Source organism: Balaenoptera musculus, chromosome 6 (genome assembly GCF_009873245.2).
Source record: "Balaenoptera musculus isolate JJ_BM4_2016_0621 chromosome 6, mBalMus1.pri.v3, whole genome shotgun sequence".
NCBI lineage: Eukaryota > Metazoa > Chordata > Mammalia > Artiodactyla > Balaenopteridae > Balaenoptera > Balaenoptera musculus.
This window is the reverse complement of record NC_045790.1, coordinates 67,600,427-67,624,179: the sequence shown is the minus strand read 5'-3', so window position 1 is coordinate 67,624,179 and position 23,753 is coordinate 67,600,427. Positions and strand designations below refer to the sequence as shown.

The following is a 23,753-nucleotide window of genomic DNA, read 5'->3' as shown; positions in this document are numbered from 1 at the left end:
CTGGGGGTGTCTGAATACACTCAGCATTTTGCTCATTAAAGTGCCATTCCTCCTCATCACTTAGGGATGACATGCATACCATAGGAATCTTTCCACAAGTCTATTTCTTGCATAAATAGCATAATCTTCTGAAGAATATTTTCAAGAGACCTTTAAGCCCTTTCTCATCAACATGACAATTATGAATAATAAAATATTACAAGCACCAGCATCTTAGACTTTTCTCAGCACTCTGGCATCCATTATCTCAACTCTCCCCTCCCTCCACTCATTCCTGCTGTTAACAGTCCTTCCGGAAGTGTTGTCATTGGTTACTGAAGGACTTCTTTGTTGTTAAAGGAGAATCCTTTCTGACGTGAGCCACTTAGGAACACTTCCATCTGAAATTTTCTAAACTTCAAATTTAACATGCAAAGCCTCAAACAATCCCCATCATGCCTTTAGTAAACAAATATTTCTTGAACTCCTATTATGTACCAGTCATGGTTAAGGTCTAGAAAAGCAGCAGTAGATAATTCATTGAGCTTACGTCAAGAGGGGCAGAGTAATAAATAAATAAGTAAATAGGCAAATATATGTAGTAAGAGAGCTATTAAGAAAAAGCAGAGGAAGGGATATATGTATGTGTCATGGATACACATGTCAGCATGCATGCACATGTGTGTGATGGGAGGATAGTTTAGATTAGATGATTGGGTATGGTGTAATATATAAGCAGAGACCTGAATGAAGTGAGGGAGCCAGCTCTGAAAAGAGCATTCTGGAGGGAGTGAAAGCAGGAACAAAGACCCAGGTATTTGATGAAGAGTACGACCTTTGTAAAGAGTTGAATTTTATTCTGACAGAGTTTTGATCTGGCAAGTTATAGGATCTCCCTCGTGGTTTAAAACACCACTCTGCTGTTGTGTGTAGAGATCCAACTGACGCAGGGGGCAAGATTAAAAGCAGGTAGATGTTTCAGTAGGCTATTGCCGTAATGCAGGTGAGAGATGACAGTGTTTTGAATTAGGATGACAGCAATAAAAGTAGTAAAAAGCGGTTGGATTCACATTTATACATATCTATTTTCTTAACTGATCTTTCTTTTAATGTGGTAAAATATATATAACATAAAATTTATCAGTTTAACCATTTTTAAGTGTACCGTTCAGTGCTATGAAGTACGTTTACATTGTTATGTAATGATCACCACTATCCATCCCCAGAACTTTTCATCATTCCAAACTGGAACTCTATACACATTAAACGCTCTTATTCCCTCCCTCCAGCCCCTGGTAACCGTGATTCAACTTCATGTCTTTATGAATTTGTTCTAGGTAACCCACATAAGTAGAATCATACGATATTGGTCCTAAGATACATTTTGAAGGTAGAGCTCAAGAGAACTTGCTACTGAATTGAGCATTCAGGGGAAGGAATAGACACATCAAGGATGCTGAACAGTCATCCTTACAGACACCAGTGTATTCTTCAAAGAATGGGGCTAGTGGGAGCCCCTAAGGAGTAAGTTTTTACAGAAAAGGGAGTTGAGGACTAATCTCTGGGGAGTTGGGACAAAGTCCTTGAGAAGGAGGGAGATGATGAGATTCAGTGCACAAATGAAGAATGTGGCCATAGGTAGAACAGGAAGAGTTTCATCCTGGGTAGCAGGAGGGAAGGCAGAGTTTATGTGTGCAGATGTAGGTGGGATGGAACATTTTCTGCTGGGAAGATCAGGTAGTTCTTTATAGATGCTTTCTGTATCTGAAGAAAATAATACAGGAGGTCATTGGCTAAGAGTGTGGAAAGGCAAGAGGTGTAGAAGATTAGGGAGAAAAAAGAAAAAACAAGTGTAGAGCCTGGGAGAGTGAGCTGACTAGGGAAATGTAGGACTGCCCACTTGATATTTGTGGTCATAAATTTGCAGTGGCATGAATCATCAGGGATGTGTGTTTTTTTCCAGGCATGTTCAGCTTGAATAGTAGAATAGGCAGAGACTTGGGTTGAGAGGCTATTGGGATTTTGCTAAGCAAGTAGAAAAGAGGAAGAGAGAGGCAAGGGAGTGAGGCTATATGTACTCTATATACCTATATCCCAGGAGTATTGTCAGTGTCTGGATGAAAGCAGTGGTTTCCCACCCACATCTGTGCCCATTCACGAGAACATAAAATCATTCATCTTAAAGATCAGAATAAGGTGCAGAGAAGTGATTAAGAGAATTATCAAAGGTGACCCACACCTTTAGTTAGTATTGCCAAGCATTACATATGTTAAGTTCAAACCATTTAAGTAAGCAAAGGTTCATAATAAGCAGTTCCTCATATTTATTTTATTGTTGTTTACATATTCATCTAAGTTGAATCAAGTTAGCACAATGCTGGGAACATAGTAGCTGTTCAATAAACACGTGTTACCTGAAAGACTGAATACCAAGGGACTGCTCCAGAAAGTAACATGTAAGTAGCCTGATGAACCTATAAAATCCCAAGCATATTTTCTGCATACATTTTTGCTGTTAAAAAAATTTCCAAAAAAATTAGAGAATATTATAATAACCCCCGTAACTATCACCCCAGCCCATAGCCAATCTTGTTTCCTCTACGTATATAACCACCTACATCTTCCTCCGGGTAAGTTTGAAAGAAATCCAAACAGTGTATCATTTCATCTATAAATATTTCAGCACCAAAGCATTTCTTTAACTTGCGTGGACCACATGCAAGGTAGATTTTTAAAGTATTTCCTTAACTTAGGAGCAACATAATGGAAAATACTTATCCAAGAACCCTTTAACAACTCTTTCAAAAAAATAAAAATTAAGAACTATGTTATCACATGTTAAAGTTTATCTAAAATTTTGATAATCATTTTTTCTTGTCCCAAATTCTACACTAAGCTGGCCAAAAAACATTTAAAACAGATATTACCTTGCAGTTCTTAAAAAGGAAGATTAGAAAAATCCCCAGCAATTGTGGCTTTCTTTGAATCATTTGAAGGGAAGAATATAACTTTTGGGAAAAAAGGAAGGCTTTGCCTTTTGCCAGTGGTATAAGCTGAGAGAAACAGGGAGACCTGGGGGTTCAGATCTTCATGGCTCTGTGACCTTAGGTAAATTACCGTATTTCTCTCAGACTTTGTTTCTGTGTCTGTGAACCAGGGATAATAATTTTTCACAGTGTGGTGATTAAATGAGTCAACCTATGAAAGGATTCTGGCATGTGGCAGTTCAGAAACACTGATTCCCTTCCTGCCTTCTCAGTGGTACAGCGGTCCCCCAGTGGGAAACCATGTTCTGTGTTGATATAGCCTGATGGGCTGCCATAGATTCCAGCCTGAAATCCAGACCTTCATTCGAAGCACATCAGAATCTAGGGTGTCTGTCAGAATATCTTTACCACAAATCGAACCTGTCTCTGCTTGTTAGGGAAAAGCCATGTATCTCTGGGGTTACAGAAAGGATCCAAAGAAAAAAATAAGACTCAAAATTGTATTCTGAAACATATTATCAAGCCTCTATTAACATTACTTCTTAAAGAGTAGTTGATTTAAAGTCTTGATCATTGCAGCAATAAACAGAAAACTCTTGTTTTTTCATTATTGTTGAAAATATATTCTAAACTGTAGTTGTTCCTCTTGCTTGAGTGAAGAATATAATGGAGAAAATTTAATATTTCTTTAGAGAGTCAAGCTATTCTAGTGTCTTGGAGCAATCGTTATGAATGTCAGTTAAGTTTGCAGAGAACTCTATTTGGTGGAGGTGTTAGAATTTGGGCTAAATGTGAATTGGTCCAGAATATATAAGATTAGATTTATATGTCAAGTTTAGATTTAGGCCAATATCAGATTTCCTTCTTATAATTTACTATTTTGTTTAAAAAGGAGATTGGAGGAAGAGGACAGAAATCTAATTGGTTTTGGGCTCTAATTAATGAAAGTGTTACTCCTTTGTGTTTGAATTTTATTTTAGGTTTGGCTAAATGCAAAGTTTTATTTGGATTATATATCTTAATTAATTTGTGAACATTAACTTTGTAGGAAATTTCATTATGAGGCTAGAATTTTCCAACTTTGTCATCTTCATACTATAAAGTGAAATCTATGTCAGACTAAATCTAGTCTAAGAGACTCTGTCCCCACGGCAAGTCATTATAGATACACCCATTCTGCAGTACTAATGAATGGGGATGTCTGAGTAGGTTTAGATTTTTGTAACCATCGCTTTTGCCACCGTCAGGGTTTTCTTGAAAGAGAATTTGATGCTGTGCATTTTCTTTGCCCCAGAGTAACAACTGACATTTGAGCATAGCCTCATCTAATGAAGCCACAAAGAATACTTTCTTTAAAGCAGTAGATTAAAATCTGCTTGGCAGTTCTAAGCAAACAAGTAGCAGAAATGATCACAGAACTCATAAAACACAATCAAATTTGGTATTTGAGGATACTGCTATTTAGAATTCTCTGGGAAAAAAGAACAGATGTTTTGTTATGCAGTCCCTAAACCAGTACACCTATTTATATATGATTGTGTGCTTAACTCACACAAACTAACAAAAAATAATAATGATAATAATGTCACCCAGTAGCACCGAATGTCATCCCTGGTAAGTTATGCTTTATGATGGGAACAGATGTTTCTGATTTCCACTGAGTTGTTTGGTACAGGAGTCCCATGAACAGGCTAATCCATAGAGTGATAAAGTCTTATGGGTTCCAGGAGATTTTATTTTAAAAAGATCATGATGTGACACTCATCAATTTTACAGCATTTTGTTTCAGTGAAATTTCCATAATCAGAAAAAATACTCATGACTGTATCCTTGTTCGATTACCACCATTTTTTGGTGATAATTCTTAAACATGGCTGTGGTGGTTTTCAACCAAGGTGACACTGTGTCCCGTAGGAGGTATTTTAAAATATCAGAGGGGTTTGGCTGACACAATTTCTGGTGCTCCCAAATGACACAGAGAGGAGGAGGGAATGTTAATATTCTACCTTGTGCAGGACGGTTTCACATGAAGAATTAATTGCCTGGACCAAATGCCAATCCATCCCTTAGGAAACACTACTCTGATTTTGTTTCCTTGAGTTTTGTTTTTCTTTTTTTTTTTTCTCCCAAATCTTTCCAATAGCCCACACCTGATGTGGTAGGACCACACACTTCCAAGATACTCTGTCCTAGTCTAAAGACGTAGAAGAAGCAGCAATCGTGAGCCAGCAGTGAGATTTAAAATATCGAACAACGTGTGAAGACTTTAGTGTCCTCAATCCACATCATAGGCTGGATGTCAGCCCTGACATGTCCTTCAGATCTTAACATCCCTTGCTGTTGGGAAGTTTTCCCTTATATCCAACTTCATTTGCTCTGAATCCGTTCTCTTCTGGGTGAGGACCAAAGTCATCACCTGTGTTAGAGCTCTCAGCTTATTTGAAAACTAAATGGACTTGAATTGACCTTTCTGCCATAATGGCTGTAAGGAAGCTGTTTTTCATTTGAAGAGACACACTGACCTGCTTAACAGGCAGAACTGACTCAAGAAGTAAATCAGAATTTCCATTTCGGCAGCACCCGCTCTTAGCACCACTGCTTTGTATGTTTCAGGCTCAGTGACTCCAGAAATGTGCTCGATGCTGGGGGCTCTACTGTCAGAGTCCTTGATGTTCAGAGAAATCCTACAGTCCACAGTTAATAACTGATTTGGGGGTAGAAACAGAAGCCCAGAAATGTGGTCGCTTTACCTGCAGGCCCCTGGAGAGCCTACTAACTAGAATTCATTGCCAAGGGAATATTTTAATAAACCAAGGTTCTAGGAGAATAAAGAGTTTGAAACTGAATACAAAGAGACCTCTAATTTTTAATCTATGTATTACTGAGAATTATGTTGGAAATAAGGGAGCAGGGCAGTAATATAAATCTTGAGTGAATGAATAAATTCATGATGTAAAATGCCATAAAGCAATGCTTTTTAAAAATTCACATTTAATTTCTAATATATGTCACTCATTTCCCTGGACTGTAATAGACCCCTTATACGTATTAGTATTTTTCTCTTGTTAAATTATGAAGCCGACTTACCCTGGAAATTTGACATAGATTATCTAAAGAATACTATTGACATCCTTACTATTAAATCCTTACTATTTACCAACCTTTCTGACACCAAAACTAGCGTTAATGTTATGCATAGTAAGTGCTCAATAAAGAGTTGCTGATTTGGTATGAAACAAATTTAAGTGATTTTGACCCAGTCATATTATTATAAGAAATGTGTGAATTTACAGTTTCCAAAAAATTCCAAAGATATTTTAGCAACAGCAGCATTACTGAAATAAGCAGGTAGCTTCCTGGGAGGCTATTTTAAAGGATTGTAGTCATTTATATATAAATAAATAATTTGTATCATAAATACTACATAAATTATTTATTTTTATTCTTATTATGACTGTTAAGTAAGTCTCATTTCTTTGTATTTATACCAAATACAGAGAGACCAAACCTGAGTGTCAACAATAGCACAGAGAGGGAGGCATATGGCAAAGGGAAGGTCTAAGGTATGAGTCACATCAGAGCTTCCTTGGAAAGTTTTCCATTTTGGAGTAAGTTGGATAGCCATACAGTAAGAGGTTAGAGTTGGCATGGAACCATCGGGTCCCTTGCCCACTATTGACATTGCAAACCTAGCGAGACACTTTTCCCACTGAGCCTTGATACAGCTCAGGACCATTTTGCATTCATTAAGACACAGGTTCTGCTGCTGTAACAATGACTCAAAACAATGGATGCCTCAGTGAGACAGGAGTTTATTCCTTATGCATGTGTTATTCTGAACATGAGTCCAGGCCTTTTGTGGTAGCCTCACAATGTTGAGGACTCAGATTTCTTCTTTCTTTTGCTCTGCACATCCCTGTTTTCATGGTCTGCGGGAACTCACTATCACATCTACATTCTGCTCAGAAGGAATCAGGAAAAAGTCATAACCTGTTCCCTTAAAGGCACAATGAGGAAGTCATATACAGGATTTTGGCTTACATCCTATGTGCCAATATTTGGTCACATATTCACACCTAGCAAAAGGGGGATTCAAAAATGTAGTCTTTATCCTGGGCATACAGCTAAAGTTCTATCACTATGAAGGAGGAAAATAGATACTAGGGTACAGCCAGCAGTTTTTGCCACACCTTTCCAGCATAGCATTACAGATGGTTATTAAGAATTGGCTGGAGTTGGCACATGAGGTAAAACATACCTGCCATTCATAAATAAGATACACCTACATGTTCTAGTGTGTTCATTGAGTAGCTTTGTCCATAAATAACTCCTGTAGCATATGCTTCATATCATGCCCTTTCACTCTTCACGTGTGTGTTTCTTAGTCATATGTAGTTGAAGAGTCTTCCACTGGTTCTGGAAATTGTAATTCCCCTTGAAATGGGATTGAGACTAGCTGTCTAAAATTATATACATTATTTTAGACCATCCTGGTTTAGTTAACTTTTTAGGTTAACTCAAACAGATCCTCCTAGCCTCAAAGTAATTGCATAGGCTATACTATGCATAATTTGTATACATTCCATAATGGATCTGTAGCCACATATTTTCTTGCACATCATTTGTAACCTTAAATGCCTAAGTGTTAAAAATAAATAGAAAAGATTCAGTTCTGTATTTCTATGACATTGTACTTAATATTAATGTTTCAAAGATAAATCCTAGGAAATAATTCTCATGTGACCTACACAGTACTGTACTCTTGGTAACAGGCAGTAGAATGGAGATTGCTCGCCTCTCAAATCCTCCCTGAGGGGAAAAGGTTGTAACTGGGCCTTGGCCCAGTTGGGGAGAAAGGATGAGAAACCCATCTTAGGGAGTAAAAGCAGCAGCGCATCCTCCGACTCTGTTGAGGAAACGTTTGAGGAGACCTGGAAAGCAGATGCATTTGTGAGGGATTTAAAGCTCTCTTATGCCAGTTATCCAGTTTGACATTCCTACATTTTATAACCCCTAAGTGATAACTAATAATTTGGCAAGATACAGCTGAAAGGCTCTTGAAACCTTCTGAATGCCTATAAATATATAATTAAGAGTATTTCCTGACACTGACAGTTATAAGAAGATTAATCAGTAGAACTTCTCTTAACAAATGGTGAACTGGGTCACCTTGTTTTAGAGACTGAGATACATGTGTATTATTGATCCAACCCTAGTTAGTTTTTCTTTTGATTTTAGCTTGTGTTCCTCAGTAAAACCAAAAAGAGCTAAAAGCAGTCGGGGTTTCTTTTCTATCTTTAGTGAATAAAGCCTACGAGGATCTATTGCGGTACAGATTTAATGAAGCCAGAGGCCGGCACTTTAAAAATAAACCTTGCCTTTCCTCTCTGGGTATTCTTTGAATAGAACAGTTTCTTGGCCTTGTTTCTGCCTTGCCTATATCTTTTTCCCTCATCTTTTTATAGTACCAAACTCAGAGGTATTGTGACTTTTCCATTCAGACAAACTAAGTTTCTGTAGAAAATAGATTCAATGTTTAGAAACCCCATTAGAAAATAGTATAAATAAATTCACAAAACAAATGGGAAAGCAAAGAAAATATTTGCAACCATGACAAAGAGCTCATTTACATAATAAGTAAAGGGCATCTACAAATCCAAAAGGAAAATCCTTTAATAGGCAAAGTATATCAACAGGAAAATCTTGGGGAAGAAAATACAAATGCTCAACTTCACTCAAAATTAAAGAAATGAAAGCTAAGACAACAATGAAATGTTTTTTAACCTATCAAATTGACAAAAAACAAAGTTTAAAAATATCTGGTGTCAATAAGTGTGTATGGAAATCTGTACTGGAGGGTGTGCAAATATGGGCAACCTTATCTGGAAGATAATTTGGCTACCCCTATTAAATTTTAAATGCATATACCTTTTGGCCCTGTAATTTTACTTCTAGGGATTTATTTTATGCATATTTATTGCCATATTGTTTACAGTAATAAAAATGGAAATAATTCAAAGATTCACCAATAAGTGACTAATTAAATTATACGTAGACATAACAGTGAAAGACTGTGAAGTTATTATGAATAATGCAATAGCTCTGTTTGGGATCCTATGGAAAGATACCCAATGGTAGTTTTTATGTCCTTTTCTTAAGTTAAAGCCTGTTGTACGACAGTAGAACTGTGTGTTTATGATCACATTTACGTTTTTTAAAATTATGTGTGTGTGTGTATATATGCTTACAAAATATCTGAAAGGACACAGGTGAACAATTATAGCTTCTAGAGAATGAGACTTGAGGTAAGTAAGAAGTAAGACGAGAACTGACATTTTCCACTAATACCTTTTAAAAACCTCTCAATGTTGTTTTTTGACAATGACCAAATATAGCTTTTATAAAAGGAAGGAAGGAAGGGAAGGAGGGAGAGAGGGAGAGAGAAAAGGAGGGATGGAGAGAGGGAGAGAGGAGGAAGGATGGATGAAGGAAGAAAACTTTTTGGAAGTAGTCAGCCTATCCATGTTCAGTACTTTCTTCCCACAAGTGTATATTTATCATTCTTGACCTGTGGGTAAGGAGCCAACACAGCTGTGTTTGACACACCTTGATTTCTCTTGCCCACTGAGTCTGCTGGCAATTCTTTGCTTCATCTAAGACAAAAGGAAAGAGTCAAGTCAGGAGACCTAAGGGAAGAGGCTGGTTAAAGACATGCCATGGAGAATAATACTCTCAAATCATATAAAGGATGTGTATAAAACAGTAAGACAACATAACAGGTTTGAATCTTATATTTGATAGTGGCTGAAATCAGAACCAAAATTATCTTCCCTGTTTGGAGTTGGTGAATGACAAAATAGCCTAAATTTATTCCCAATCCTTAGCCATAACCAGATAGCCTAGTATAATGGGGCTACTGAAAATGCCCTACTTCTATATCTCTACCATGAGCACAATTCAGTAGAGCTAAATTATTCATTTTCCTTTTATTAGGCTCTGGGGCACCCCAAAGTCCAGCTCGCCTCTCCCTGGATCCTACTCCCTTTGATGGAGTAGGCTCACACACAGCTCATTCAACAGCCATTTCATGTTGAATGTTGTCTATGATGCTCACACTGGAAAAAATGGCTCCTACTATATTCTTGACTCCACTGTACTCTTAAGATGCTTTGTATGGAGCCAAAATACATGTCAGAAGTTCATCAGCTTTTCTAAATATGGCAAGAATGAGAACTCAAAATATCCGTCATCTAAAATAAGTAGTGATCGCTCTCTCTGTTATTTTCCCCTTGATAGTTCTTCTGTTACTCCACCAGTATTTGCTTGTGTGCCTACAATATACAAAGCACTATAGAGGTGGCAAGATAAGACATAGTTGTGCACTTGAAGAACTTAGAGTTTTACAAATAAGTTAACAATAACTAGCTATTGAGTGCTATTCTAAAACTTTACAAGGAATAACTGATTCAGTCCTTACAACGACCCTATGAAGTGAGTACCATTATTATTCCCATTGGCCAAAAAGAAAACTGAGGCACAAAGGAGGTCAAGTAATAACCCCCAAGGTCAGACTGCTAAAAAGTGGCAGAGCCAAGAAGTCTGCCTGCGTCCATGCCTCAACCGTGTGCTCCACGGGCTCTCAGTGTGCAAAGGGCTGCATCAAACAGCAACAAGTGTCAGATGCCCTTGAATGATACGAAATACAACAGGAATTCAGAAAGCATTTCTGGATAGACTGTTCATGGGGGCGGTGTAGTCAAGGTATTCTCAGGAAGATTTTGACAGATGGAATGTGGGCAATGGATTGCAAGCCATGCGGGTGAAAGCTTTCAACATTTAGAAAGGTAGTGCACAGCATGTGGTCTAATTACATTTATTTTACTTTCATTAAATTGTTTTTCCTATCTTCATAAGCAAAGTTTCAGCTGCAAATATAAATAAGGTCTACATGTGAACTAAGCTTAGTTTGTTTTTTAGGAAACGCAATCATCAAAATCATAAGGATAAGATATAGATGTTTCATTGTTTCCCTTTTATTGACCCTCCTTAATAGAATGATGTAAAGGTAGAAGATAGTGTAATATGATAAATGAGACATTATTGTGTATACATAGATATAGATATATAGATGGGGCAGAAGCAGAGCTATTCATACTCATGGGATTCTATATATCTATAACTATATATTATCATTGGTATTATATATATATATATATATATATTTCACCTAGTTCATTGCCTTCATTTTCCAGATAGGAAAGCCCACTTGGAAAAGGTCAATCAAGTGTCCTACCTAAATTCATACAGTGAATTAACTGGCACAGCTTTTACCTGAACTCACTACTCCAAACTCCTAACTGCTACTCTTTGCTCAGCATTGTCACTACCTTAGTTTGGGAGGTACTTCTCTTACTCTATTTAACAAAGCACCAGGGGAACTCAAATAAGAAAAGGTTCTCCAGGCACCTGAGCAAGGAATAAAAGCAGGGCACTTAGGATATCAACGTATTTGATGCAAAATCCTTAGCCCTTTATTCTCCAGTTTTTCCCCTTGAGACCATTTTCTCCACTGCATCTTGAAGGGTAAGCAAGGAAGTATCGAGAGAATTGGAATCACAATCAACAGACACTGGATGTTCAGACATTTCCATTTTTAGCCATGCAACAAATCGGCAAGAAATCTGGTTGATCTGCACTAAAATGTCATTTAACTTTTGTTCATTAGGGCTTGGTAACTGTGGGGGGAAAGAAAGAAACTAAAAATACCAGTGTGCTGTTCAGTCTGCAGGAAAGACGCAGCTAAGCCAATTTTGTGCTTGGTTCCTTAAACAAGCGCTTTTGTGGTAAATTTCCAGGAGGGTTTGTGTCATCAACTCTTTGAGGTTTTGCTTGTAATATTTAGCAATCTGTCTAATTGTTGCACAAAGTGGTGGAGTGACCTGGGGAGGTGTGTGCTCCCAAGCTGAATTTATGTTCTCAGGAAGGTGCTAATTAGTAACTTTCTGGAAAATGTACAGTAGTTACTCTTGGCTTTTTTTTTTTAATTCATGAGATATTTATTAAAATAACACATTTAGGGAAAAAAATCAATACAAATGTATGCATCATTACTGAAAACTGTATACCATCATACAAAAAAGGATTTTATTTTGGGAAATCGATTCCTAATTTATGGCAAGTTCCCCCCCCACCCCCGCTGCTTTGGGTCTTCTTTGCTGTGCACAAGCTTTCTCTAGTTGTGGCAAGCGGGGGCTGCACTTCATTGTGGTGCGCGGGCTTCTCATTGCAGTGGCCTCTCCCGCTGCGGAGCACGGGCTCTAGGCACGCAGGCTCAGCAGTTATGGCGCACGGGCCTAGTTGCTCCGCGGCATGCGGAATCTTCCCCGACCAGGGATTGAACCTGTGTCCCCTGCGTTGGCAGGCGGATTCCCAACCACTGCGCCACCAGGGAAGTCTGGCAAGTTTTACTTTCAGAAATAAAACCACAAAACAACACAATCTAATTCAGTCTTAAAGGCTGGCATGCTGAGCAAGGAATGTTCTTATTCTTTATAGGAGCTCCTTCTTTACACTGTCAGGTACCAGGGCTCTGCCTTTTGGTGTGATTTCAGCCACCAAGTCATCAACAGTAATGTGTTCTAGTCCTTTTTCTTTAATTACCTCTTTACAGTGTGCCTTCAACTGATCCTTCCAGCCACATTCAGTTAATTTAGCTCTCAGCCACTCTTTGAGGCATTCTCTTTCTCCAGTTTCTATCAACTTTTGGTTAATTGCTGCTCTCATCTGCGCATCTTTGTTCATCTTACTAACCACCATCACCGCGGGCAAGGGCCGTCCCTTCCCAGTGACGAAATGACCCTTGCGCTGACGACCGTTACCTACCACACTCTTCGGCTGCCCGGACCTAGACCCTCCTTGGCTTGTTATTTTGCAAACTATTGATAATCCAGAAGAACCAACCCTTATATTTTGTGCTTCAAGTGATATTGCTTTGTGTTTTCCCCAATGAGTACGTTCTTATGAAAAGGCAGCCCTGCCAAGTTATGGGCACTGAGGAATTACCAAGTCATGTTTTATGAAAAATGGGGTGAGACCCTACTATGCCTCTCACCAACCAGCTACCCCCTGCCCAACCAGCAACCAACAACTACCACCCCAAGCTGTGGCTGCGCTAGAAGTCTGGCTTGATCCTAGGACACTAGGGCTAGAAGACCTAACTCAAGGATCTGGGCCCCTCTGTAAATGCTGTTTTAGGGAAGGAGCAAAAACGGGCAGAGGCAGATTCTCCTGAGGCCTAGATTTGAAATGAGATCCTGCCTGAGTCATCTAGCCTAAAACTAGCTTGTTAGAAAGTTAACAATTCCAGAGACATTATTTACCATTAAATTTCTCTCCCAGTTTGGGATAGAATAGCCAGAATTGGTAGGAAACCTATTATAATGAAATGTCTTTGACGACTTTTTTTTGGAAGATAGATAGAAAGGTAGGTAGGTAGGTAGATAGATAGAGGTATATGATAGAGATAATATGTGACAGATAGATATAGATATATATGGTTCTATCTATCTATCTATCTAATTGGTCGTTTTCTTGGCCCATGAGAGAAGAGAGGGAAATGTGGGGATCTGTTCAGTAAAGAACATGAGATATGTTGAGTGACACATTGGCATTGGTTTCAGTTCCCTTTTAAAAAGAAAAGTTAAGTACATTAGCCTCTGAAAAAGTACTTCTTTTAGGTCAGAAGTAGCTAATTACCTGAGAATAAGACATGTATCTCTAGAAATCAGAAAAAAAAATGTTTTTAAAGGGAGGGAGGGAGGGAGGAATCCAGTATTTATTCAGCCTTGGAAGACATAATTATTGTTATAATTAGTGTAACAAAAACAAACATTTCTTGAGGATTTACTAAGTGCCAAGCATTGTTACAAGCACTTAACATGGATTAACTCATTTAACCCTTTAACCACTACAACAGTTATCTAGGCTGAAACAGAATAATGAAGGCTATGTCCTCCAGCAAAGGGAATGTTGATTTTAAGGACCCGTTTATCTGAGGGAGCAATGAGACAAGGCATAGCTGGTACAGAGTGCTGTTTGATGCTTTGCATAGGTCTGAATATGCAATTGGGTTGCCATCACATGTGTAAATTTATAAATTGGGAGATTGGACTGCTTTAATAAAATGTGAATCCAACCATTGGGTTGTAGAAATTTCAAAGATTTTGTTTTTTGACAGGATGCCTGCCGTTTTTCTCTCTTGACTCCCGCTTGTTTTATTCATTTTGGGGTAGTTGCCAATTAGACCCAATTGGTAAGTATAATTAATGGACAACATGAATTTCCTCTTAAACCCCAACCAAGAAAATTAACCATAGAAATAATCATTTCCTTTACAAATTCCTAACACTATCCCTCCCTGTGACTGCTGTTTATCTCTTCTAAGACATCCAACCACACCAGAGATTAATTACTCCCTATTATTTATCATCTTAATAATACCACATAAGACAGAGAAGAGAGAAATGAGTGTTTATTGAGGTCCAAGTATATTCCAGGCACTGTGCTAGCATTTTCATATATACTGTCTCTTTCAATAGTCACAAAAACCCTTCAAAGTAGGAATTATTATCTTCCTTCTTTATAGTAGATGAAATGGCATCTCAGAGTAGTTAAGCCCTTGCTTTATATCCAGTTAGTGGTACAGACAGGTACAAACCTAGGCTGATATGATTCCAAAACCCTTGCTCTTTTCACCCCACATAGGAAGCATTATTTCATTCAAAAAGACACTCCCCTAAAATTTTGTTACCTTGGAGGGTTTGGGGGTCATTATTTCATTCAACAACTATTTGAACACAAACTCTGTGTCAGACACGGGATGAATATTGGTTCAGCTGGGAATAATCATCAGCAGAACTTTGGGTGGAGGACAGTGGTTAGTGGCAAGATGGTAGAGGAATTCACAGGAACAAGATGAGGAGGAAGTAGGACAGGGTGGTGGCATGGGCGGTAGGGGTGAAGACAAACAGAGGAGCTCCTGATCGTGTGCCCATGGCTACAGTCTTTCTTCATGTGACTCGTGGACTTCCCTTTGTCATCCTATGCCTGAGAATATATGAAGGAGGCTGGGAAGGCAAAGGGACGTTCAATTGTCATCACTGGCATCTTTTTGATCATTGCACCATCATCCAATGCATTGGGATAACCATGACATGAAGTTTTCCATCATTGAGCTCATAATTGTTCCATGAGATAAATAACAACTCTGTAAGTTAAAGGTCATAGCAGAACTTCATCCAGGGAGCCCTGGAAGTAAGAAACAGTGAATTTATATTCTCAGAGACTGACAGCCCTGGATTCAAATCAAGTGACCTAAAAAGGATGTTAAACTTCCTCTGGGCAGGTTACATGTATATCAGGAACATCTCATTGTCTTCCTTGGATGCCTAATCCAAGACATGTTCAGCCTAATCATTCAGACTTTTTACTACTGGTAGAATCAACCAATCAAGTAGAAGACCATCCAAAATACAAATACCAAATTCATGATCAGTTAACTTTGGACTGTGATAACTTGCCGTTTTCCAGATGCTCTCAACTGAATGTGTTGTTTGAAGTTTTCTCTGCCTTTTAAAGAATTTTCCCTTCAAAGGATAGGTTGTGTGAAGAAGACAATTACAGTTTAAACATCTGCCCTCTCTTCATTTTATAAAATGGCTTGACAGAAGTTGGCTGTGACACTGAACTGTTTGCCATGCTTGTTAATGAAAAGTCACCTTGTCAATCAAGAAAATAAAGGAGTCAAAAGAATAATACTGAAGGAGTAGAACAAATTTTAGTGAAACCTGTTTCTTGGTATTTGCCTGTCTTGTTTATCTGACTTATTTTCCAATTCAAGCTAGGAGCTCTCTCTTTTTTAGGAAGGAACCCCATTCCACATTGGAACTCTCTGTTCAGGGACTGGGACAGTTCCTGTAAACAAATGAGTCTGAAACAGGTAACTGTCCACCATTCTGATAAGACTCTTAGGTTCTTTTACATGTAGGGAAGAATGCTGAGATCTCCTTTCAGATTAGAAAGATTTGGGTTGCAAATGTTTGACTGGCATTTTGGTCTCAAAGTCAGCAACATTTACTGTTGCTGGTCAGAACTAATAGGTTCTTCTGATGGCAACTTTCTTGGTGGGACTCAGTCTCTTCCTCGTTTCACTAACTGGAAGACCTTCCATATCTTCTCATTTGTTGTTTTTCTAGCTTTCGTCTCCTTCCTAATGCCTGTGGACCTTATGTCCCACCCATTCCAAGCTACTTGCAGTTTCTCTTAAAGGACATACCCTGTTCGATGTGTTTTTGTCCCATTTTGACATTTGCTGAAATTCCAACCTCTCCCAACTCTACTTATTGGCAAAAACCTACACTCTTAAGTCTCAGCTTGAAAATCTTCTTTTCTCTGAAATACTGTCAGAAACCATACACACACACACACACACCGTGATCCTCTTAGGCTCAGTTATTCACCACATAACCCCCGTTCCCACAGCACTCTGTATAAACCTGTGTTGTAGCATTGCCTCTTTGGTAGAGTGGTTGTCTGCCTGCACCTCCTCCCCATCACCTGTAGATTGTGAGCTCCATGTGAGCAGAGCCTGAGTCATACTCACTTTTGTCATCCTGCAAATCTAGCACAGTGCCTGGCACATGCAGGTAGGTAGGTGCTCAATAAATTTTTATTGTAAACATCAGTATATGGTTTTCTGGCCTTATTTTTAACTCTTGTTTCCAGCCTGACGTAAAAATGTAATAGAAGAGTTTAGAAACTAAAAGCTATATAGAAAGGACACATAATAAAACAATAATACATAGTGTCAGGGAGGATAAATAAATAGGAACGTGTACAGGTAAAGACCATCATGCATACTTCCAACTGTCATGGGCATAAAAACGTTTATTCTGGAAATTTGACTGCATTTCTGTTGACTTGTGCTTGTTGTCAAATCATTTCTATCTTGTGGATTTAGAGAGTCTAGGATATACATTTTTGTAGCAGCCAATGCCATCATGGCTTCATTATTTCCATTTGCACAGAAAAAGAAATAAGTATTGATTTTTCTGCACTTACCTAAAGTGATAATTGCCCATGGCTGCTTTTCAGTCTAGATTAGGATCAACCATTCAGTAGAAATGCATAGCTAACTTTAGAAAGTTAGATAAACATAAAATAGATGGGAAAACTCGTGCTGACTGAGTACTTTTCTGCCATAATCAACAATTTTACAGTAGGATATATTTGGAGACAATAAGGTATCTCATTCTCTAGGGGTCTTTTAAAAAAGCAGGCTGAGATTTTAATTCACTGGAGATGGGTCAGGCCAGGGCAATTGTCATAGGACCCTTCAAAGCCCCTTCCCAGGATTTAAAATAATTTGCCCATCCTTTGAAAATACTGTTTGGATCATTTCAAGCCATTTAAACTAGTGGATGTAAGGCTATATTTCATATAGGCTAGGAAAATGACTAGAAGTAGTGCTCCCAAGATGTCAGTAATAAAGTTGTCATAAGTTTTAACAGAATAAAAATCTTTTAACTTGAACCCTCAGCTTAAGATCATTAAGCCCTGAGAAATAGGAGAAAAATAGAGATGTTATGCCCTAACACTGGCCAAATAAGCATGCAGATTTTTTTTTTTTTTTTTTTTTGGCATCCATCGCTGAAGCAGCAAGCACTCTTACCCTTACTGAACAGGCTGTCCCTGTTCTGCAAGGAGGCCAGATTTCACAAGCCTCACAGAGTCCCACATGCTGCAACCCGGCAGGCAAACACTCAAGTCCTAAATCCCAGGCAGAGGAATCAACAGTTCTTGTTGGCTAATGAGCCTTGACGTCTCTGGGTCCACATGGGGTTCTGTGGGCAATTCCTGGCGGAATGAGGCAGGGTGGAAAAACAGGTGCACCTTTGCTAAAACAGAGGGATGAGGATTGAAGAGTCAGCTTTCCTGGTCATCAGAAAGATCTGAGCTGAACCCTTCCTCATTAGCAGCAATTCGTCCACCCAAAGGGAGAACACAGGAAGTGCATATTGACTCTGGTTCACATCAGAATTTATTATGAAATCATGGTGGAGTTTGGGGAGAAGTGGAAAGTTCATTATACCCTGTATTTCCATTTTTCTATCCTGTTTTCTTGGTTTGAGTGGAGCAGGGTTTGTTTTGTTCCATTGATTTATTTATTTCCATTATTCAAGTAATAAGAACTGTTGAGTATGAATTATTGTTCATAAACTTAGGTATGTAGGAAATGTCACATAATAACAATTTTCCTTAATTCAAATAAATCCAATTCCAAGCCCCCTTTCCATCTAGTTTTGGTAAATTCAATCTTTATCTATTAGGTCTCTTCCACCCTCTCTCTCTCTCTCTCTCTCTTTCTCCCTTCCTCCCCCCTCCCTCCTTCCCCCTCTCCCCCCCTTTCATTCTTCTTCTCTCCCTCTTCCTCTCCTCTGTCCCCGTATTCCTCTCTCCTCTACCCTTCTCCTCTCCCCTTCTCTCCCCTCCCCTCCTCCCTCCTTCGCTCCCTCTCCCCCCTCTCTTCCTCTCTCTCTCTCTCTCTCTCTCTCTCTCGCCTCTCCCCCCAGCTCTCTCCCTCTTTCCTCTCCTCTCTTCTCTCCCCACCCCACTGTCCTCTCTCTCTCCCTACCCACCTCTCTCATGCTTATGGTGTACCTGGAAAACTGAATAAGAGCCTTTTAACCTCCCTCAGCCAAGGTGACCACTGATAAAAACAACTGCCCAAGCCTGCTTGGTCCCTCCAGGGTGGAAGGCTCTGGTGCTGCCTGGCCGAGTAAAGCCAGCGGTATCTTTGCTGCAGCTGGCATCCCCGTGCCCAGGGCTCTGCAGCCCCGACTCAGCACCCCAAAGTGCACTTCACAGCAGCCCCCTCAGACCAGATGCCTGTGCTGATCCCACCCTTAAGGAGCTTACATTTGAGTGGAAGGAGACAGAGAACAAACAAGTAAAATACATAGTGTATTGCATAGTGATAAGTGCGGGGGAGAGAGAGAAAGCAAAGAAGGCAGAAAGGCAAGTGCAGGGAAGGGGCTGCAATTTTCAGTAGAGTAGGGGGAGGACTCCCTGAAAAGGGGACATCTGAGTAAAGACTTGGAGGAAATGAGGGAGCAAGTTGTGTGATGTTTTGGAGGAGACCATTTCCAGCAGAGGAAACAACATTAAAAAGGCGCTGAGGTGGGAATGTGGGCAGCATGTTTGAGGAGCATCAGGAGGCCTGTGTGACCACGTGGGTGGAAGAGTAGGAGAGGAGTGGGGAGGAGGCCAAAGAGGAAACAAGGGCCAGGGCCAGCGAGGACTCTAAGACCTCTGACTTTCACGTTCACTCTTTGGGAGATGGGAGCTTGTGGAGTTTTGAGCAAAGGAATGAGTGGTCTTGTATATTTCAATAGACTCGCTGTACCTGCTGAGTTGAGAGTCGTCCAAATTGGGAGCAGGAATGAAAACAGAGATGCCAGTCAAGAGAAAATGGCACTAATCCAGGCAAAAGCTGATGGTGACTAGACTAGGAGTGGTAGCAGTTGAGGAGCTGAGAAGTAGTCAAATTTGAACTATGATATGAAGGTAGACCAGGCAAGTTTTTTTTTTTTTTAAATTCCTTTATTTTTTATTTATTTTTTATTTATTTATTTATTTATTTTTGGCTGTGTTGGGTCTTCGTTTCTGTGCAAGGGCTTTCTCTAGTTGCGGCAAGCGGGGGCCACTCTTCATCACGGTGCGCGGCCCTCTCACTGTCGCGGCCTCTCTTGTTGCGGAGCACAGGCTCCAGACGCGCAGGCTCAGTAGTTGTGGCTCACGGGCCTAGTTGCTCCGCGGCATGTGGGATCTTCCCAGACAGGGCTCAAACCCGTGTCCCCTGCATTGGCAGGCAGATTCTCAACCACTGCGCCACCAGGGAAGCCCAGGATTTACCATCAAATTGGATATGGGGTATGGTTCCAGGTTTTGGAGGCTGATCAGTAGAAGAATGGAGTTTCCATTTTCCAGTCTGGAGAAGACTGTGGGGATGGGGATGGCAGGGATGAGACAATATCAGGAACTTAGCTTTGGACATGTCAGATTTGAGAGGCCTCATATCATGTGTGGAGACGTCGAGAGGGTCACGGTTATGTGAGACTGAAGTTCAGTGGAGATATTTGGCCTCAAATTATAAATATGGAAGTTGTCTGTGTGTCGACAGTATATGAAACCATGTGAGTGGATGAGATCACCAAGGTAGTGTGTGAGGAGAGGACAGGACAGGAGAGAACCAAGAACTGAGCTTCGAGACAGTCCTTCTATCAGAGGAGAGACCAGCAAAGGAGATAAAGAAGGAGCAGCTAGTGAAGTGAGAGGGAAACCAGAGGAGAATGCTCTCTGGAAGCCAAGCAAAGAACATATTTCCAAGAGGAAGGAATGGCCAACTGTGTCAAATGCTGTTGACAGGACAAGTAAGGAGAGACCCGGGAACTGACCATCAGGGATGTTGCGAGTCTTTTCTGCCTGTCCCAGGAGTTGGATAACTTCCTCCCCATCTCATCCGCTTCCACCTCTCCCCATCAAATACATTTGTCTTTCTCTTCCTCCTCTTCAGGGCATCAGCAAGCTTAGTTCTTTAGCAAAAACCATCATGAGAGCTTATCTTCAGGCCACCAACGTAAACCTCTTGTGAGAAAAGACAGCCCAGTGGGCCCTTTTGGAAATAAGGAGAAGAAAAAACGAATTTAAAACGAAATATGAATTAACTGATAACTCAATCAATGATCCTGATACACAGGATTGACTTTTATTGACTTTTAGGCAATGTACCAAGTAGAGAATAAATTAAATGTACGTAATTTCCAGCAGTGCAGTGAAACCCCTGTTGAATTAGGATGAAGTGGTGAGCCATTGGTTTTTAAACGGTTGTACGGGTTGAATTGCAAGAAGAGTGCATATCTTCCAGTGCGGGCAATAGTCAACCAATCACGTGCAGCTAAAACAGGTGTCAGTGCTTGGCTGACACAGGTTTCCAGCTTGGTTGGTTTCTCATTGATCATAGGCATGCTTGGGCTCAACATACTAACAGATGTTGCAATATATGAATCATATTTATCACATTAGTTAGACTCAGAGGTTGGCAAATTATGGCCTGTGGGCCAAATCCATTGCATTATTCATCTTTGTAAATAAAGCTTTATTGGAATACAGCCGTGTCCATGCTCCATCTTTCATGCACCGTCTCTGGCTGCTTTCATGCTACAGTGGCAGAGTTGAGAACTTGCAGCAGAGACCATCTAGCCTGCAAAGCTGAAGATATTTACTATCTGGCCTTTTACAGAAAAAGTTTGCTGACTCCTAGTCAGACTTCAATAGACTGTTAGAAATATAACAGGGACATTTCAGTCCTACTCCATGGGCTTTCATCTTAATTTATTCCAGGGAGCACATCTTAGATTTCACTTCTTTTCACAGGTGAAAAGTCTCCACTCCCTACAGCTTTATGCTAGGGCACTGGTTCTCAGAGTGTGGTCCGTGGACAAGCAACAATAGCATCATCCGGGAACTTGTTAGAAATGCACATTCTCAAGTCCCATTCTAGACCTACTGATCGGAAGCTCTGAGGGTGGGGCCCAGCAGCATGTATTTTAGCTGATCCTCCAGGTGATTCTGGAGCATGCTAGGCTTGAGAGCCATCCTGCTAGATCCTAGAGCACACACTGGTAAGAAGAGCTGAGGACTGGAAATGGGCATTTCCACACACCTCTTCTTGTGATAATTTTCAATGCACAAACTAGTTCTTTGCACATTAGAATCAGGATTTTAAGAGCAGTCCTTAGAGTGCCACGCTCTTCTATGTAACATTAGGGTAACCCATTTACTAGAATGATAGTAGTAGCACTGATTATTGATGTCAAATGACTCTTGGTGGCAGCAGTAGGAATAACTCAAGTGGCTGTTTCACACCAACTCGACAGAGTAGGGTAATGAGGTTAACCGCCCCCATGCCCCTGGGCCTTGACTGTCTCTGATTCCTCATCACGACACTCCAGTGTGCTTAAGTGATAGAATGTAATGGGACATTTATTTACAAGAGAGAAAAGTAGAAGGCATTTATATCCAGCTCCATCAAGGATATGCTAGAACATGAGAAAAACTTTAAATTGATCTTTTCCCCCTACAGGATTTATGCAGGTGCTGTTGTACTGTTGTTTCTATTTTCCTTTGCTTAATGATCTAATCCTTCCCTGGAGCTTCATCCCTCTGTGTGGCTAGAGGAAGAAATATCTCTGATAACAAACAGCTGTGATTTATTTAGATGGAGCTAGAAACTGGATCTCAAGAATCAGGGAGGGGCAACAAGTGAGTCTTAAGCCTTTTTAAGCCAGGAAGAGGTGAACAAAGGAACAGTGAACAAACTCAGGCCCCTTTCTAAATATCCAGAATTGGCATCTATTTTTAAACATCTGCTAGAAACGAGTTTGAGACCCTAGAGTGATCATATGTACAGGTTTGTCCAAAACTAAATAATTCTGGTTTATATTGATGTTTGTCATCCCAGAATAATTATTAATGATGACCCCTTCACTTGCAAGAATGTCCTGGTTTTTGTATGATAAATCACCTGGTCACCCTAGTGAGAGACAAGCCAGTAGAGTGCAGAGTGCAGGCTCTGAATTTCCTAATAGGTCTCTGAAACCCTGTTCAGACATGAGATTTACTCTCAATGCCTCAATTTATTTAACTGTAAAATGGGGATGATAATATCTCTATCATAGGGTCGGTGAGCAGATTAAGTGAGCATATCCAACTCGCCTGGCTGAGTGCCCAGCACCTGGTGGGTGCTTCGTAGCCACTACTTCCCCTACAGGAATAAGAAACTGCCTTCAGTCAGTTGGCCGAGTGGACTTCACTACATGAAGTCATTCACTGCAACCCAGAAATTCATAAGCTCCCTTGTTTGGGTTCCATTTTTAATAAGCTTTTTTAAAATCTGTGGCAATTGTTGTTTCCTTTTAAGGAGCTGTAAAGACATTAAGAAAAAATTGTCTTTCAGAAAAGGCCATATTTGTGTCTAAAAAATAAGATCACGTTCACAAACTTGAACCAGAGGTTCAGGTTTGTTAGATGCTGCTGCAAAATGAATGCCAGAAACAGAAATGACTGCATTGTAATTCATGGTGTTGGAGCTTGAGGAAGTCCAGTAAATTATAACTCACTCTTGACAGGACAAGATTCAAATTGAGAGTTGAACAGTGGAGTTATGCAGATGGAGATCAAAATATCACTTTTATTAATGATGAAGTAGTTGAAGATAATGACTTATTGTGAGGGCCAAATGGGTTTGCCTGCTTACCTCAGCCCTCAGACAGCCAACCAGAGGAGAAATTTAGGTCTACAGAAACAATTTTACTAATATCACTGACTGGCACTGGTCCATAGAGAAAAATGAAAAAAGATGCTAAATCCTCCTCACTGAGAGACTTTTAGTAGACTAGTCCTATCCAATCAAGAAACATGGACATTAGTCACCACCAACCAGGTTACTCAATTCTATATATAGAGACAAGAGAAGGACAAGGGGCTAGATGTGTCACATTAATGGAGCCCTCCACATGGAAACTTGACACCAGAGGAAAGAAGGTTTCCCATGACATTGTCACCATATTTCTCACTGAGGATTTAGTAACAGTGAAAATTTGATCAGATTGGACACATTATCTTTTGGAAAAGATGCCAGATAATCAAATAAAAATGTATCGCTTTTCC

At 39.9% G+C, this 23,753-nt stretch overlaps 2 protein-coding genes across 13 annotated transcripts in view; one reads left to right on the top strand and one right to left on the bottom strand.

Annotated features, from left to right (window-relative positions):
- The window catches only part of TRPM3 (transient receptor potential cation channel subfamily M member 3), a 507,712-nt gene that overhangs the window by 291,003 nt on the left and 192,956 nt on the right, over positions 1-23,753 (top strand). For 6 of the 12 annotated variants that reach the window (XM_036855278.1, XM_036855277.1, XM_036855284.1 and 3 more), the window contains exon 7: positions 14,203-14,277. The exons of the other annotated variants lie outside the window; for them this stretch is intronic. In XM_036855278.1, coding sequence (XP_036711173.1) covers positions 14,203-14,277 — 75 coding nt within the window. The remainder of the gene's footprint in view (positions 1-14,202; positions 14,278-23,753) is intronic. 12 annotated transcript variants of the gene reach the window in all.
- On the bottom strand, positions 12,109-12,874 carry LOC118896834 (transcription and mRNA export factor ENY2-like). The gene is made up of 2 exons (XM_036855289.1): positions 12,429-12,874; positions 12,109-12,145 (listed from the first exon to the last, which is right to left on the bottom strand). The coding sequence occupies exon 1, from the start codon at positions 12,780-12,782 to the stop codon at positions 12,516-12,518; it is 267 nt and encodes an 88-aa protein (XP_036711184.1). The 5' UTR covers positions 12,783-12,874; the 3' UTR covers positions 12,109-12,145; positions 12,429-12,515.